The sequence below is a fragment of the Centroberyx affinis genome, unplaced genomic scaffold (assembly GCF_046629955.1).
Source record: "Centroberyx affinis isolate AG114_WGS23_722 - 3 ecotype Tasmania unplaced genomic scaffold, CSIRO-AGI_Caff_v1 ptg003447l_1, whole genome shotgun sequence".
Classification (NCBI taxonomy): domain Eukaryota; kingdom Metazoa; phylum Chordata; class Actinopteri; order Beryciformes; family Berycidae; genus Centroberyx; species Centroberyx affinis.
This window is the reverse complement of record NW_027281418.1, coordinates 104,299-120,672: the sequence shown is the minus strand read 5'-3', so window position 1 is coordinate 120,672 and position 16,374 is coordinate 104,299. Positions and strand designations below refer to the sequence as shown.

The 16,374-nt window shown below is 42.9% G+C and overlaps 1 protein-coding gene across 1 annotated transcript; it reads right to left on the bottom strand.

Moving 5' to 3' along the window:
- Nucleotides 1-4,906: 4,906 nt before the first annotated feature.
- Nucleotides 4,907-15,920, bottom strand: LOC139661058 (trichohyalin-like). The gene is made up of 7 exons (XM_071539382.1): nt 15,697-15,920; nt 14,800-15,250; nt 10,985-11,958; nt 9,694-10,924; nt 9,336-9,432; nt 8,701-8,887; nt 4,907-5,066 (listed from the first exon to the last, which is right to left on the bottom strand). Exons 1-7 carry the CDS (start codon nt 15,918-15,920, stop codon nt 4,907-4,909), a joined length of 3,324 nt encoding a protein of 1,107 aa, XP_071395483.1.
- Nucleotides 15,921-16,374: the final 454 nt, after the last annotated feature.

The window sequence follows — 16,374 nt, the reverse complement described above, 5'->3', positions numbered from 1 at the left end:
GAAGGGAGGACGAGATTAAAAGAGAAAGGAGAAGAGAGGAGGAAGTCAACTGATAGTATGTGGCAGTCTTATATGTTTTTAGTGGCTGGGCTTAGCTTGTGGTTGCAGCACTGCCCCTGTTTTGATCCCATTTAATTTGATAAATGCACTGATGTAATGGTAAATAAAAAAGCAGTTAAACTATGATCTCTGGTTGCTGATCATCATAAGCATTAGAACCACCAATATAAGCAAAGATCTATTAAATTTCCCCTTAGAAGACCCTTTCCCCCAGATAACTTACATCAGTTTGATACTACTTATTATGATGTATACTTTGAATTTACCTTATAAACATTTAGAACAGCCTAAAAAAAGGTGGTGAACTCTATTTCTGCAAATCAAAAGGTGGGTTAACTGTTTTCAGGTAGGTTTACCCTCTGCTACATCACTAGAGAAAAGTGCTAGATTGTATGTTTTGGGGTGAAAATTCAGGTTAGTTCTATCTTTTAAAAAAAAAAGCATCCATGAGTATAGATGCAACAGTGGAGTGTGGTGTTAAAGCCGCCAAGATTGGTGGTTCAACTCTTGTAACAGCCAGTAGCAGAGACTGTCCACTAGACAGCGATAGTGATTCTGATCAGAGTGACACAGCAAGGATCTAGAGCATCACCTAGTGGAAAAGTAGGGCTATAACAACTTTGATAAGGAAGATGAGAGTCATGCAACACACACACACACACACACACACACAAATCTGAGAAATTTAAACATTTTAATAATTTAAGATTTAAGCTAGAAACTTGCTTGTGTTGTATGCAAATCTCATGTGTAATTCGCTTTGGATAAAAGCGTCTGCCAAATGTGAAATTGTAAATTGTAAATTGTAATTCTCATTCATTCTCTGATTTGGTTGTTCCATTGTGTCCTAACCCTGCTGACTGTTATGAAGTATGCTGAGCTAATATCAGGGTTAAAATGGCATGAGAATACATGCATGTTGTATGTAGTATGTTGCACAGGCACTGCATGTTATGTAATACAGTAACTATAAAAGGTGTCCCTCACTGTACAAGTCTTTTTTACTGTTGATAAAAGTATCAAAAGTAGATTTATGAAAGTTCTGGTCCATGGAATACAACAAATCAGCCATTCTACTCAGTAGCTGCTCTCTAAGAATTGTATTAGTGTAAGAAGGGGAGGTTTGGTGCTGGTAGATTTTCTGTTGTTTGCAATGGCTGATTAGGTGTTTGATTTTCTGTGTTGCAGTGGACTACAGAGGGAGCTAGAGCTTCTGTCTACATCCTCACACACTTATCCATCTACCTACCTACCCACCTACCATCTGTCAGAAACTGTTCTGGGCTCATATAATATATGTTTTGTGACTGGCAGGTTTCACGGGCAACCAGTGTGTTAGAAAAGTTTATTAGAAAAAAAAAATAATAATACACTTTGGGTGCTAAAGCTGATAAATTACAATGAAAAATCTAAAAATAAAGTTCCCTGTATGAACAGTGTAAAAGCTGTACACTGCTAGGCTTCCTTCCTTCCTGCCTCCCAAGTTCTTTTAACCTTTATCCAGAGAAAGATCACCAGGCTCTTTTTCAGCAACACACACATTCAGTGGTAATGTCCTTTTCCACTGACAAATTAAGTGTTGAGACCAAGGAAAATTGTATATCTGTCACTGCTGATAACAACATGGCACATATGTGTTTGAAACTCTTTTGAATGTTAATAAAAGCTGTATTTCAAATAAAACAAATAATGCATTGTAACATGTCTTACATGTTTTTTTCTTAAGTTCGATGCCTTTGTGCCATATAGCGCTCACAGCGCTATATGGCTCAGTTATGAATCATGACCTATTCAAAGGCTACTAGGCGACATGAAAACACACCGGACTCACACATTCCTTCCCTCTCTCTCTGACTCTCTCTTTCTTTCATCAGTCCATTCATTTTGGTTTCCTCTTCTCCCATCATGTGTGTATAAATAAGTGTGTGTGTGTGTGTGTGTGTGTGTGTGTGTGTGTGTGTGTGTGTGTGTGTGCATCTGGAAATCTCCACGTAGCACACGTTAGTTTCAGGATTGGTCACAGGGTCTGAAATGGCTTATTGCAGGTTTAAGGTAGGTTTCTGTAGCCTACTTAAGAATAGAAATGAGGCCTCTTTTACAGAGAAATCTGCTTTTCTGCCCCTCTGCCCTGCTACATCTCTCTGAGCTGTCAGTGTCACCTGTAACTTTACATTGTTAAATTACAGCGTTTGACATTGTTACAGGATCTACTCTGTTTTACTGCTTCAGCTCCTCTGGTCCAGACTGTCCTGCTCTTTTCCTTCTTTGAAAATATCTTTGATTTCTTTGATTGAGGGAGCAAACATTCAGAGTCAGAGTTAAAAAGTTCATATTAACGTTATCAGTCCACTCAGTGGATACTGACTAGCAGCTTTATACAGCGTGCTGATCTGGTAAAGCCAGCTGTAGGGTAACATGGGGGAAGACGCCCCTTTGGGCAAGAGTCAGTTTATTGCGTTACAGGTGTTGTTGTTATTGTCATTGTTTTTATCCTTGCTGTTTTGTTTCCTGTGTGTTGGGGAGGTGTGTCTGTGTGTGTGTGTGCGGGCGTGTGTGTGGGGTGTGCTGGTGTACTAACTTAGCTAGCATACTCTGGTGTTAGGTTTTTTAAGATAATGGTTCATTCAAGGAACATCAAAAGTCAAAAGTCTTTCTTTCTTTTTTTTTCTCTTTATTTCATGACCTCTCTTTCCTTCACTGTCCTCACTCTTTCTCTGTCTCTTCTTTCTCTGTTTCTCTTATGTTTCTGTATCTCTCTTCCTCTTCTCCCTCTTTCCTCCTGTCTCTTTATTTCCAGTCATTCTTTCTTTCTTTCTTTCTTTCTTACCTATTCTGTTTGTACTTCTCTCTCCCTCTCTATAACCTGCATTACCACCATCACCAGCATGCATAGAACATTGCTACAAACATGAACACACACATTCAAACACACACATACACACACACACACACACACACACACACACACACAGAGTCGTAGCATAGTGTGTTTCTAAGCCATGCAGCCATTCAGCTTCATGGAGCATAACTCCGCCACCAGCACACTCCACACTGTTCATTTGATCATATCCTTACTAAACAGGACACGTGTGTGTGTGTGTGTGTGTGTGTGTGTGAGAGAGAGAGAGATAGAGAGAGTGAGAGAGAGAGAGAAAGATATGCGCGTAGACTAACAGTTACAAGAGAAAGTAAAACGAGATTTACGAGCGAAAGCAGCTTTTAATGTGATAATCCTAATAATCCCACTAACATAATAAGTTTCCCACAAACGTAACACGTCATTTCCCGCAAACGTAATAACTATTACGTTTGCAGGGATTTGTTACGTTTGCGGGAAGGTGAAAATCTCCAGCTTTCAAAATTGTAATAACTTCCCACAAATGTAATAAATCACTAATATAATCAAAATCTGCAGCTTATACAAGTTGCTAAATCTAAATGTCTTCAACAGCCAATGACATTTTCTCCCACATATTCTTGTCCTTTAGGTTTTCCCAAACCTCTGTCCAAATAAAATTTCCTTTCCTGACTAAAGTGTTGAGTGCTGAAACCACAGCTTCAAAGCTCTGTCTGTCAGCTGGTTGCCTAATGCTGCTGAAAAACCAAACCCCAAACTCACTGACAGTCTGTTGTTGATGTTGATAGGCCACTTTCATCTCTGTCTCTACCAGCACACGCACAGGCATTGGTACAAATCTGAGAGCTGAGGGCAAAAACTCCACTGATTGCTTTAAAACATCTGTGTGTCTTGGCCAACTTGCTCGATACCCATCGAGACTTTTTCTACCACTCTCACCCTCTGCCACTGTTATGTTACTAAACATGCTGGTTAAGTACTTTATGTTTCAAATAAAAAAAGAAACACAAGACATAGGAAGTGGTTGATATACTTTTATATGCACGATATTGAGGCTTTTCAAGCATCTAGAGAATAAAAACCAAGCGCAACTCCTTCAGTTCCAAGTTCCTTTTTAATGGTGGCATTCTGCTCATATGCTGCCTCCATCTGTGAGTCTGAAATGTGGACAGGTAACGGTGCACATTTGCATTTGCACAGGCTGCACATACTGTATGCCCTTGAACTGGACTCTATGCCTGCAAACACCCTTGCATCTGAAAAATTCTTGGTAGCAATCCGAGGAAGCTGCTTATCCGCCTTTATCTTTATTCATCATACTATACCTTTATTTATTGTACTTGCTATCTACATCCAATCCTCTGTTTTTTGCTGTCTCTATATGTCCTTGGCACGATTTCTCTGATCCTTGGCTGTGATTTTGCTGCTGGAATGATTTTTCCTTTTCACTTTTATCTCTGTAATGTGGCATGTCCAAATTCTTCCACTCTGGGTGGCGAGAGCTGAAGTTGCAGCTTCAAAGTTGTGTCTGTCAGTCGGCTGGCTAACAAACCACATTGTGTCCAAAAGTGGACTTTTGCTTTCAAAGCTCACAGAATTGAAGTAAGAATACTTTTGCTTTACTTGAGCTTTCTTTCTTTCTTTCTTTATCTGTCTCTCCTTCCAACTTCCTTCTTGCTCACTCTCTGTCTCTCACTGTCGTTCTCTCTCTCTGCCCTTTCTCTCCCTTTGTCTGTGGGTCATCTCTCTCTTCACCCTTTTCCCATCTCACTTTATGTCTTCCTCTCCCCCTCTCCACCCACCTCCCTCTATCTCTCCCTCCTGTTCTCTTTGACGTGTCTCTGCGTTTCCCGTCCTTTGTGAAACCCTCCTTTCTATCACATCTTGTTTTCCTCATTCTATCCTGTCTTAATCGAGGGCCCGCCCCCCCGGTCCTGCGGAGTCACGCTTTTGGAGGAAATGGGTGAATAGCGGCTGCTGAGTGACAGGTTATTCTGGGCCGGTCATGGAGGTAAACAAAGCGAGGTAATGGAGGTAAACGTCCGGCCAGTTGGCGCGGCCGTACACAAACAATAGGCCAGTAGGTTCTGGCCGGTGCAGCGACATGGTCAGGACTAGCTGGTGGATCTTCATGTGGGCCAGAAAACTCCTAGAGATCTTTGAGTGGTTTCAGGGTAGTAAAATTAATAGTTCTAATTGGGTCAGTCTTCCACTGTGTGCACTTATCATAAGTTACTCTGGATAAGAGCTTCTGCTATGTAAATACCTAACCATGTGTTCACACTTTGAGCTGCTTGGTTGATGGGCTGCTCTGTTCTGACTCCCATTGCATCAATGTAGTGGAATGAGTGAAAAAAAAACAAAAAACTGACCCATTATTTAATGAAAATCGTGTCGATCTGCTCATTGTATTTACTTCCGCATTACCAAACCTTGCCAACAATGCCTCTAAGCTGTTCTGAATTCACTGTAAAGCACAGAATTCCTGGCTTTTTACTTAACAAGTATCGTCATTAAAGGCAAGGCAAGGCAAACTTTATTTATATAGCACATTTCATAGACAAGGCAAATTCAGTGTGCTTCACTCAAAGGTGCTAGATGTAGCATTTTAACCTCAATAAATCATTACCACATTAAATTTGAAACATGAGTAAAATGAGACCAACCTTGGTATTATAAGGTTCTATCTGACCTTTTTGTCAAAATTGAGTTAGTCACATGAACCTATTCTATGAGTGCCTGTTGACATATGTGTGGTGTTATTTTTGGATTTTTGAGTCTGTAATTTCTGAAACAAAAGGATCCATCTCCATTTAACTCAATAGATGCTGAAAACTTTGAAGCTCAATATCTCAGAACTATCCTGAAGGCAGATAGAACCTTATAATTCTAAGCTCACGTGTTGCCAAGAAGACTGGCAGCCTCTACGCTGCATTTCACATTGTGTGCAACTGGGTTGGATGTGGCGGGAAATCTGCTGCATTGCTTTATGGCACAAAGGGAGATTGCTGTACAGCACAAAACAGGAAGAGGGCGCTGTTCTCCTGTTTCTGGCAGATGGTGGAAAGAGTGAAAGGCTGATGGTTTACACCACAAAACGTTCCCAACATCATTGAAAAGCCAATTTCAGGCAAACAGGGATTTAAACACTGGGTCACAGACAGACCCAGATTGATATTGTATAATACTGTATATGCTATTTGATGTGAAAAAGTTGTACATTGCAGCTTTAAAGGAAAAATACACTCTAAAAACACATTTTATGCTTGGAGGTGTATTTTTCTTATTACCATGGATAGGTGGCCAAACACAGATGACGTGACGTCACATTGAGATACTTCCAGCACAGTTACAAGGGAGTTTGATAGGAGAACATTTTTAACAATCTAAAACATCATCGGTAAACATCAGGTTTTGGGGTCACTCCCTCTGAATCAAGCAGCAAAGGCTTCTTGCTAGACTCACCATTTTGCACCAATCTTCATCATACAGGAAATCCATCATAGAAGAGGCAGAGAGACCAATTTCTCCACCGACAGTAGCCTCAATAGACCAGAATGCAATGCAGCTACAAGACGTGTTGCGTTTTGAGTGAGGGGTGTGACTGTCGCTTTTTCTTGACTGCAACTCTTGCTGTTACTATTGCTATCTATAGCTCCTGCCAAAATGTATAGGTTTTCTCCCAGTCACAGACCTTAGTCAGCGTTGAATTATACTGTGGCAGCGATTCTAAATGCCTCACAGATGCACAAGTTGTACACATACAGTCAGGTATAGGAAGGAAGCAACACCTGTCACGACATAAGTTATCCTATTGGAAGAACATCAGTAGATATACTTGTAGTCCCTCTCACCCCTGTCACACTCTGTAACTGGTGTCTCACTGTACAAAACATACTGATTGTTGTAATTCAATACCTTCAGCATGAGTCAGTGTCCTGGATAAAGGCCCAGTAAACCGATAACTATCCTTCTGCACTGACTGAACTCTGCTGTTCCTGATTCATGTTTGGTCGCTTCCTGACACTTTCAGTCTGATTGAGCTCCAAAACCCTTGAACCCGGTTTTCCATTCATTCATTTTGATGGAAACGTCTGTGAAAAGGGCACACAGTTCTCAAACACTTGATTACACAAAGCTACTGGATCATCCTCACACTAGTAATAAGCAGAAAATTTAGGAATCTATATGGAGCTGATGTGGCATTCCTGCCCGTAATATAATTCAGTGTTCTGCAGTTGTTTATATCATACTTGATGGTATTTATATCGCAGTTTCATGACACTAATATTGTTTTCTATTTTTGTTTATCTTAGTAACATAATCTGTTAATTTACAGTAAAGTCACCAATGTGTAGCCAAACCAGATTGTTACCTCACCAACCACTGGGCAAAAATGATTTTTCTGATATAGCTAAAATGTGTATAAAGTGGTGATTTCTGTTTCTTTGTTCCTGATCTTACGTTTTCAAAGAAATGAACATAATTTCATGAAAATGTGTATTTGATCCTGAACCAAGAATATTCATTGAAAGCCAAGGTAAATTAAGGAGGTAGGTGTGGAAAAATTAAATATTCATTAAACACAGGTTAACTAAGATATGTCATGATGTACATTGTTAGATATTCACCTGATCACATTTACAGATGGACGTAGCCTGTATACAGAAATGTTTCCAGATGTGCAAATGTACACTATTAGCTGTTCTCATTACCAGATCATATTTACAGATGAAGTAGCATATTCATGTGCAAGAACACAGATAAGAATTGTGCAAACTGTCGGCCTACAGAGTAGTGCAAATGGACAGAAATATGGAAATATTAATGAATTAATTAATGCCTTTATTAATGAATCAAAAGCAACACATATTGGATTATACTGGATATTTGGCTGAGGAAATCCAGTCCTGATGTGGCCATTGATTGGTGTTGAAGACATAGCAGGGAAGATGGTTTGTCATCCACAGGTTTCAGATGATATTGTCAGGTGACTGACATCTCAGGAATGGATGGAGTACTGTGGCAGAGCAGAATGGTCGAGGGTTGCAAATACCTGAGGGATGGCGCTGCCATGTGTTTGAAACCGCATACTTAATATACTAAGTGTGATGTTAAATTAGTATATAGTCTGTTTCCACTGCATAGTATGTATACTAGGTACTGTGTACTACTAGTATGTATACTATGGTGGCAAGAATGGCCAGAACTGTAGATCTGTGCAGGGACAGAAGAACAAATGCTTACATTTATCCAACTTGGGGAAGAGCATGAGTCTGTTCACAGGACACCGACGCTCCTCATCTCAGGCTTTTGAATAGCCTAAGCATCATGAACATGTTTGTCCAACTTGGGGAAGAGCATGAGTCTCTGTTTACAGGACACCCACGCTCCTCATCTCAGGCTTTTGAATAGCCTAAGCATCATGAACATGTTTGTCCAACTTGGGGAAGAGCATGAGTCTCTGTTCACAGGACACCCACGCTCCTCATCTCAGGCTTTTGAATAGCCTAAGCATCATGAACATGTTTGTCCAACTTGGGGAAGAGCATGAGTCTCTGTTCACAGGACACAGACGCTCCTCATCTCAGTCATATTAATAATACATCAACTGTATGTCAGATACCATAGATCTGTACTATACTGTTGCTTAACATGTTGAGTAGCATGTAATCTTCTGTCCATGTCAAATGTCACTGCTCTGCCCAGGACGCTACAATCTACTGTCTAGCTATCTTCCAAAATGGCACATTGCCATGTTATTATGGCGCTGTAGCTGGTACTTGTACACTGCCTCCTCGTATGCAGCATTCATCTCCTTTTTCTCCTCATATTTCATCAGCGCCTTCTTCCTCTGTTTTGCTCTCCACTCACTCTCCTTCTTACTCCTTTTCTCTTCTTTTAACAGCAGTTCCATCCTCTTATCCTGCGCCTCGCTGATTCTCTTCTTGTGATCTTTGCAATGTGGGTCTAAAAAAAAGACAAAAGCAGAACAAGAGTTAAGTCACATGTTTGTCCCCAAGTGAAAGTTATGTATGTTGTGGGCTAGTTATAGAACACATGTTGTCTGTTTCAGCAGCACATTCAGCTCCATTCATAATGCTTCATTTGGACCTTGGGAAGACCTTAGTGTTGAAACGTTGCGTTGCTGCGTTAAATAAAGCATCAAGAATGGAGCTCTAATCCAGTGTGCGGTTAAACCTTTGTTGAAGCCTTTTTCATGACTATTTTATCCAGCATCTGGCCCCATGTAGGTTGGATGGGCACACCTCCACTACCCTTTTTGTAACTAATAAAACATACCTATGAGGCTTTAAATACAGGTTTAAAAAAGAAAGCATGTGTCTACAGCAGACAGTTCTAACATAGTGTACTTCTATGAAATATATTATAAAAGTAAGTAAACTGACTTCCTTACCTTCACATAGACACTGGGAGGACTCGATTTTCAAAGCCGTTGCAATATCGTCTGCAATAGACTTTTTCTTCCTTCTGAAGTTCCACCTCTTGATTTTCTTCAGGAAACCTTTCTTTTCAAGCTTTTGCAAAGAGTGTTCCCGCTCCTCCTCTTCCCTCTCTCTCTCCTGTCTCTCTCTCTCCTGCTTCTCCTGTCTCTCTCTCTCCTCTTTTTCCCTCTCCTGTCTCTCTCTCTCCTGCCTCTCCCTCTCCTCTTTTTCCCTCTCCTGTCTCTCTCTCTCCTGCCTCTCCCTCTCCTCTTTTTCCCTCTCCCGTCTCTCCATCTCCTTCCTCTTCCTCTCCTCCTCTCTTTCTCTCGCCTCCGTCTCCTTCCTCTCCGCCTCCCTCGCCTCCAGCAGGGCCTTTCTCCCCCGCGCCTCTTCCTCGGCGAACATTCTGTTTCTCCGCTCCTGCTTCTGTCGCCTCTGCTCCAGGTCTCTCTGCGTCTCCTCCTCCTTCAGCTTCCTCTCGCGCTCCAGCCTCTCCTCTTCTTCCTTCCGCTGCTGCTCCTTCATCCTCTCCTCCACCACCTTCTTAATATGAGGTGGAGGCTCCAGCCCCATCTTCCTCTGCCTCTCTAACCTGCCTTTGATTCTCTTCTGCTGTTGCAGCATCAACACCTTCCTCTCGGGCTCGGGGTTCAGGGCCTTCTCCTCTTCCTCAGTCTCCTTCTGTTGACCGGCCTCCTGAACATCTCCCCTGCCCTCCGGCTCTGACTGGCTGCTGCTGATCTTCTTCTCCTCCTCCTCCTCCTCCTCTCTCTTGCAGCTTTCCACCAGTCCTGTGTTGCGTCTCTCCTCTTGTTCTCTCTGCTCCTCCTCCCTCTCTTTTTCTCTCTCCTCTCGTTCTCTCTCCTCTCTTTCAATCTTGTCTCTTTCTCTCTTCTCCCTCTTCCTCTCCTCTCGTTCTCTCTCCTCCCTGGCCTCCCTTTCTCTCTCCTCCCTCTTCCTCTCCTCTCGTTCTCTCTCCTCCATTGCCTCCCTTTCTCTCTCCTCATGCTGAATCCTGTCTTTCCAAATTTCAGCCATGCTGTCTTCTTCTGTCTGACTGGAGTCTTGTGTTGACTCAAGTCTTTCTTCACTTTCCTCTCTTTCTCTCTCCTTTCTTTCTCTCTCCTCCCTCTTCCTCTCCTCTCGTTCTCTCTCCTCCATTGCCTCTCTTTCTCTCTCCTCATGCTGAATCCTGTCTTTCCAAATTTCAGCCATGCTGTCTTCTTCTGTCTGACTGGAGTCTTGTGTTGACTCCAGTCTTTCTTCACTTTCCTCTCTTTCTCTCTTCTCTCTCTTCCTCTCCTCTCGTTCTCTCTCCACCCTGGCCTCTCTTTCTCTCTCCTCTCGTTCTCTCTTCTCCCTCTTCCTCTCCTCTCGTTCTCTCTCCTCCATTGCCTCTCTTTCTCTCTCCTCTCGTTCTCTCTTCTCCCTCTTCCTCTCCTCTCGTTCTCTCTCCTCCATTGCCTCTCTTTCTCTCTCCTCTCGTTCTCTCTTCTCTCTCTTCCTCTCCTCTCGTTCTCTCTCCTCCATTGCCTCTCTTTCTCTCTCCTCATGCTGAATCCTGTCTTTCCAAATTTCAGCCATGCTGTCTTCTTCTGTCTGACTGGAGTCTTGTGTTGACTCCAGTCTTTCTTCACTTTCCTCTCTTTCTCTCTTCTCTCTCTTCCTCTCCTCTCGTTCTCTCTCCTCCCTGGCCTCCCTTTCTCTCTCCTCTCGTTCTCTCTTCTCCCTCTTCCTTTCCTCTCGTTCTCTCTCCACCCTGGCCTCCCTTTCTCTCTCCTCTCTTTCTTTCTTCTTCCTCTTCCTCTCCTCTTTTTGTCTCTCCTCTCGTTCTCTCTCCTCCCTTGCCTCCCTTTCTCTCTTCTCCATCTTCCTCTCCTCTTTTTCTCTCTCTCGTTCTCCCTCCTCCCTTGCCTCCCTTTCTCTCTCCTTTCTTTCTCTCTTCTTCGTCTTCCTCTCCTCTTTTTCTCTCTCCTCTCGTTCTCTCTCCTCCCTTGCCTCCCTTTCTTTTTCCTCTCTTTCTCTCTTCTTCCTCTCCTCCTTTTCTCTCTCTTGTTCTCTCTCCTCCCTTGCCTCCCTTTCTCTCTCCTTTCTTTCTCTCTTCTTCCTCTTCCTCTCCTCTTTTTCTCTCTCCTCTCGTTCTCTCTCCTCCCTTGCCTCCCTTTCTTTTTCCTCTCTTTCTCTCTTCTTCCTCTCCTCCTTTTCTCTCTCTCGTTCTCTCTCCTCCCTTGCCTTCCTTTCTCTCTTCTCCCTCTTCTTCTCCTCTTTTTCTCTCTCCTCTCGTTCTCTCTCCTCCCTTGCCTCCCTTTCTCTTTCCTCTCTTTCTTTCTCCTCCCTCATCCTCTCCTCTCTTTCTCTCTCCTGTCTTTCTTTCTCCTCTCTTTCTCTCTCCTCCCTCTTCCTCTCCTCTTTTTCCTCTCTTTCTTTCTCCTGCCTCATCCTCTCCTCTCTTCCTCTCTCCTCCTGACGCTGAATCCTGTCCTTCCGACTTTCAGCCACGCCGTCTTCTCCTGCCTGATTCTCTGAGTCTTCTGCTGGTTCCGGTCTTTCTTCTCCTCCATCAGTTGCCACCTCTTTTATCCTCTCTTCATAATTCTTCGGTTGAATTTGAAATGGAGAAGAGTTAATTTAGTGTGAAACAGACTATACATACGTCTAAGGTGTGGCGTCTTAAGCACCGTAGGCCACTGTAGACTAGTGATGGGACAAACAAGGCTTTCTGAAGCTTTGAACCAATTGCTTGGGAAAAAGATTCACTGTGTGGAAACGCTCCAAACACCGCTCACTGGTGACTTCTGCTGGTCACATGCGTGTAAAGGGAAGACCCAAAAAAACATCTACAATGAATCAACCATGAGGAAGTTGCTTGCATTTCATTTAAGAGTCTAGTCTAGTCTACAATATCCTGAGATGTTACTGAGGAAAATCATTTGTTCAAGTGACTGCGGACCAGCGCAAACTCGTTGAAACAGTCACTTAGTATCAGCTCGGCCCCGTTGGGACTGGCAGTACGCTGTGTGGGTGCCAGTCCTGAGTCGTTCCATTCAAAACCGTTCTGAAAACATTCTGTGCTGCACTTTGACTTCATGAGGGCAAGGTTTCCACACCGAATTTTGCCAATCTGACAACGTTCTGACGTCCTTGAACGCTTTTCTGTTACACAAGTAAAACATATTGTTTAAAAGTACTTGCAATAAAGTATAAAATCTCACCTTTATGTGGCTTTTCCTAGTTGTTCTCATATGGATGTCTTAAAAATGGCTGCCATTCTTCTACTTCCCTGTGAGCTGAAAAACGTTAGCCCCGTTGGGGGCTCGCCGCACAGGGAAGAGGCGTAGAAGAAGAGTGGCAGCCAGCCTTTACTGCAAACACTTTCAAACAATATGTTTTACAGAAAAGCGTTCAAGGACGTCAAAAAGCTTGTCAGACTGGCAAAATTTGGCCACATGAAGTCAAAGTGCAGTACAGAATTTTAAAACAGGTTTTGAAGGAATGACCCGGGACAGTCCAAACGGGGCTAGTATAAGCTATGAGTTATGACAGCTGATTTGAGATCAGAAGTTGCCATACATTTGACACAGGTTCACTTTGGGGTCGACCCCCGAGTGTTGAACCATCAAAACTTCAACACGTTTCAAAACAGTACGACAACAAAACATCAGTCGCTGAAATCGTGTGACTTGGCCACTTTGATACAAAGCACTGTTTCAACACAGCAGTGTCGCAAAGGTTTCGAAGCCTTTCAACACCCGTCACTACTTCCTCTACTGACAAACGAAAAGCAGTTCAAAGTGCTTTACATAAAAACAGAATAAAACAGTAGAAATGTGCAAATAAACAGAAACATCCATCCATACATACACATAAAAACACATATAGCCTACAGACACACATACAAACAAACATAATGTACAAATACAGTGTGTTCATTTAAGAAAATACTCGAGTGAAAAGGAAGGTCTTTGGTTTGGTTTGGTCTAAGATCAGTAGGCAAACTGTTCCATTCTTTAGGTGCATAAATACTGAATGCCATCTCACCAGACTTTGAAAGTGCTCTAGGCACATGGAGGAGATCTCCACCTTGTGACCGGAGAGATCTGCTGGGGTTATAAACTGTCTCAGATGTACTGTGGACTCAGACCAGCAAGTGCTTTGTAAACCAACAGAAGGATTTTTTTAGATCTTAGTAGTGCAGCATTATTGATACTGTCTAACAGAAGAGAATTAAAGCGATCGGCCAGGTCATCACAACTACTGCTCTCAGATAAAGGCAGCGAGGAGGACTTTGCACTAAGAAAGTAAGTTAGAAAAGACTGCAGTGATGTTTCACAGAAATAGCGTTTCTTGACATGTCTACTGGTGATAGCTCGATCAGCAGCTAAGGGTACACTGAAGAAAACACAGTAATGGTCTGACAGTGCAACATGGTTGACAGCGCTTACTCTGATATCAGTACCCATAGAAATGACAAGGTCAAGTATGTGTCCGTGCTGATGAGTTGGCTCCTTAACATGTTGGGTCAAGTCAAACGACTGCAATAACTCATTAAAATAGACTGTGGTGGACGCTGTGGAATTATCGATGTGAATGTTGAAATCACCAGAAATAATTACTTTGGTGTAGTCAATACAGATATTTGATAGCAGATCTGCAAAATCACTCATGAATTCAGAGTTGTATTCAGGTGGTCGGTACATTATCAGAAGCGGGACTGACATGTCTCACTGTAGGTTGACAGCAAGATATTCAAAGCCCTGGTACTCTCCAAGTGAGACCTGAAGACAGTTTAAAGAATCAGAGAAAATGGCTGCTACTCCCCCTCCTCGTTTACCCTGCCTTGCAGAGTGCAGAAAGTTATAATTGGGGGGTGATGCCTCACGCAGTGTGAAGAAATTATTTGTATCTAGCCATGTTTCAGTAATAAAAAGAGCATCAAGGTCATTATCCTCAATAAGTTTGCTGACCATAAATGACTTATTGGTCAGGGAACGGACATTCAATAAAGCAAAAGTAAGAGCATGTGAGGTAGGCCTGGGGTGTGAGGTAGTATGGTTGAGAATGATGGGGATGAGGTTATCCAAATTAGCTTTAGAAATACCTCTGTTTACATTAACTGACCTATCAGAAATCATAACAGCAATAACAGGTGGGAGTACAGATACAGACCTACAGGGAAGTTTATTTAAACTAGGTCGATCTGGGCTGTTACAGTGAATGGAATCAAATGTACAGGCGGAACTGTCCACCGCTAGTTTGTTGTTTTGATGATGTCATTTACTGTCGGCCGAGGGGACACACGTGTGATGAAGACCACACAGGATGTTGTTAGTGCTGGTTGCCTTTGTAGGGCAGTACTTTCTGCAGCAACAAAAAAAACCTAACAAACAACAATAGCTCATGCACACATTGATTTCTGTCGCTTGAATAAAAACTTACCTCCAGCCTCAGTTCCGCCGTGGCCTTGTGGTTTGTGTTTCCACCCACTAACTGTTCAAACCATGCGACCAGCATTTCGTTCAACTCCTTGAGCACGTCGGAGGCTCGCTTTTGCGCTCTCAACTCCTTCGCTAACTCACTGGCCTCCTTCTGCCATCTTCTCAGAGCAGCGTTCTCAGTGCGGAGCTCCTCGAGGACTTCGCTCTGCTCCTCGAGGGCTGTTGTCTGATCACGCGTGATCTGCTTGGCCCTCTTCCTACTGGCCACGGCTCTCTCTTTGAACCGTCGCAGATCAGCGTTCTCAGCCTGGAGCTCCTCGATGGCTTCGCTCTGCTCCTCGACGGTGTTCTTGAGCTCCGCGATCTGGTTGTTGCTGTGCTGTGCCTGGAATTTCAGCTTCTCCTGCAGGATCTGAAACCTCTGCTCTCTCACCCTGTCTCTCTCTGTCAGCCTGGCAAGAGATAAAGTCACAGTATTAGTCATTAGCCACACTTCAAACCAGAGCAACAGCGAAATTTGTCACCTGTGAATACTTTGCTTACTTAAAGTCGACAGCAGAATTTACTGTCAAAAAACGTCCGAAACCAAAGCTAGCTATTATATATCTATTATATCTTAGTAGACAGCTACACAACACTATACTGCCTTGTATGCATTAAGGGTCTAAGGCTGGTGGTGCTTGGTAGGTTAGGTTATGTAGAATAGGTAGGCTGTTATTTCTTGCTCAAATCTGCTTTTGTGTGTCTTGTGCTATTCCTGATGTTTGTCCTATATCATTCTGTTCTATGGTTGATTGGTGATCAGTTAGATCTAGTTAGGCTCATTCTCTGTAAAGTCCTTTGAGACATGCACGTGATGAAGGGCTATAGACATAAACAAACTTGAACTTGTACTTACTGATGGTTCTCAACAGGAGCGGGTAGAGCAGGGAGTGGCTGGAGTCGAGCGCTGTCGGCCACTGGCAAAGTGGTGGAAGCGTTAACCAGCTGGAACACATTGACTTGGTCAATGCAGGTTACTGGAGGCGGGGCTCTGCCTGCTGGAATCATTCCAGCAGGCGGGATGGGGAGGGAGGAGGTACCTGCTCCGGCAGGGGGGATCCCAGCTGGAGACAGATACATCTCACTCGTCTCCCTTGTCTCCTGAGATGTGTTTTTTTGTGGTCGATGAGGATCTCACAAGTCACCTTGAATATTAGCCGATATACTGTATCTGCAGTTACAAACACACAGTAAATACATTAACATTTCAACATCATTTGATTATCGGACTAATTATTAACCATTCATAGTATATTTCTATCCTTTGAAATAAGCATAGTAGAGCAAATTCTTTCATTTTGGTTAACCAAACTGAACTGAACTGTGTTATAATCAATACTCTTGGTAGAACTGTGCATCCTGAACAAGAATTTCCTGGGCCGTTAGTAGTATGGGTGCAGTTAGCTACAAATACCACTCTGTTAGTATGTATATCATTTGAATATTGTTTGGCCAAACGCAGTATGGCGTGGTTATACCTCACACATTACAAGACTCTCAAAAATCTAACAATAATTACCATCATTCACTATGA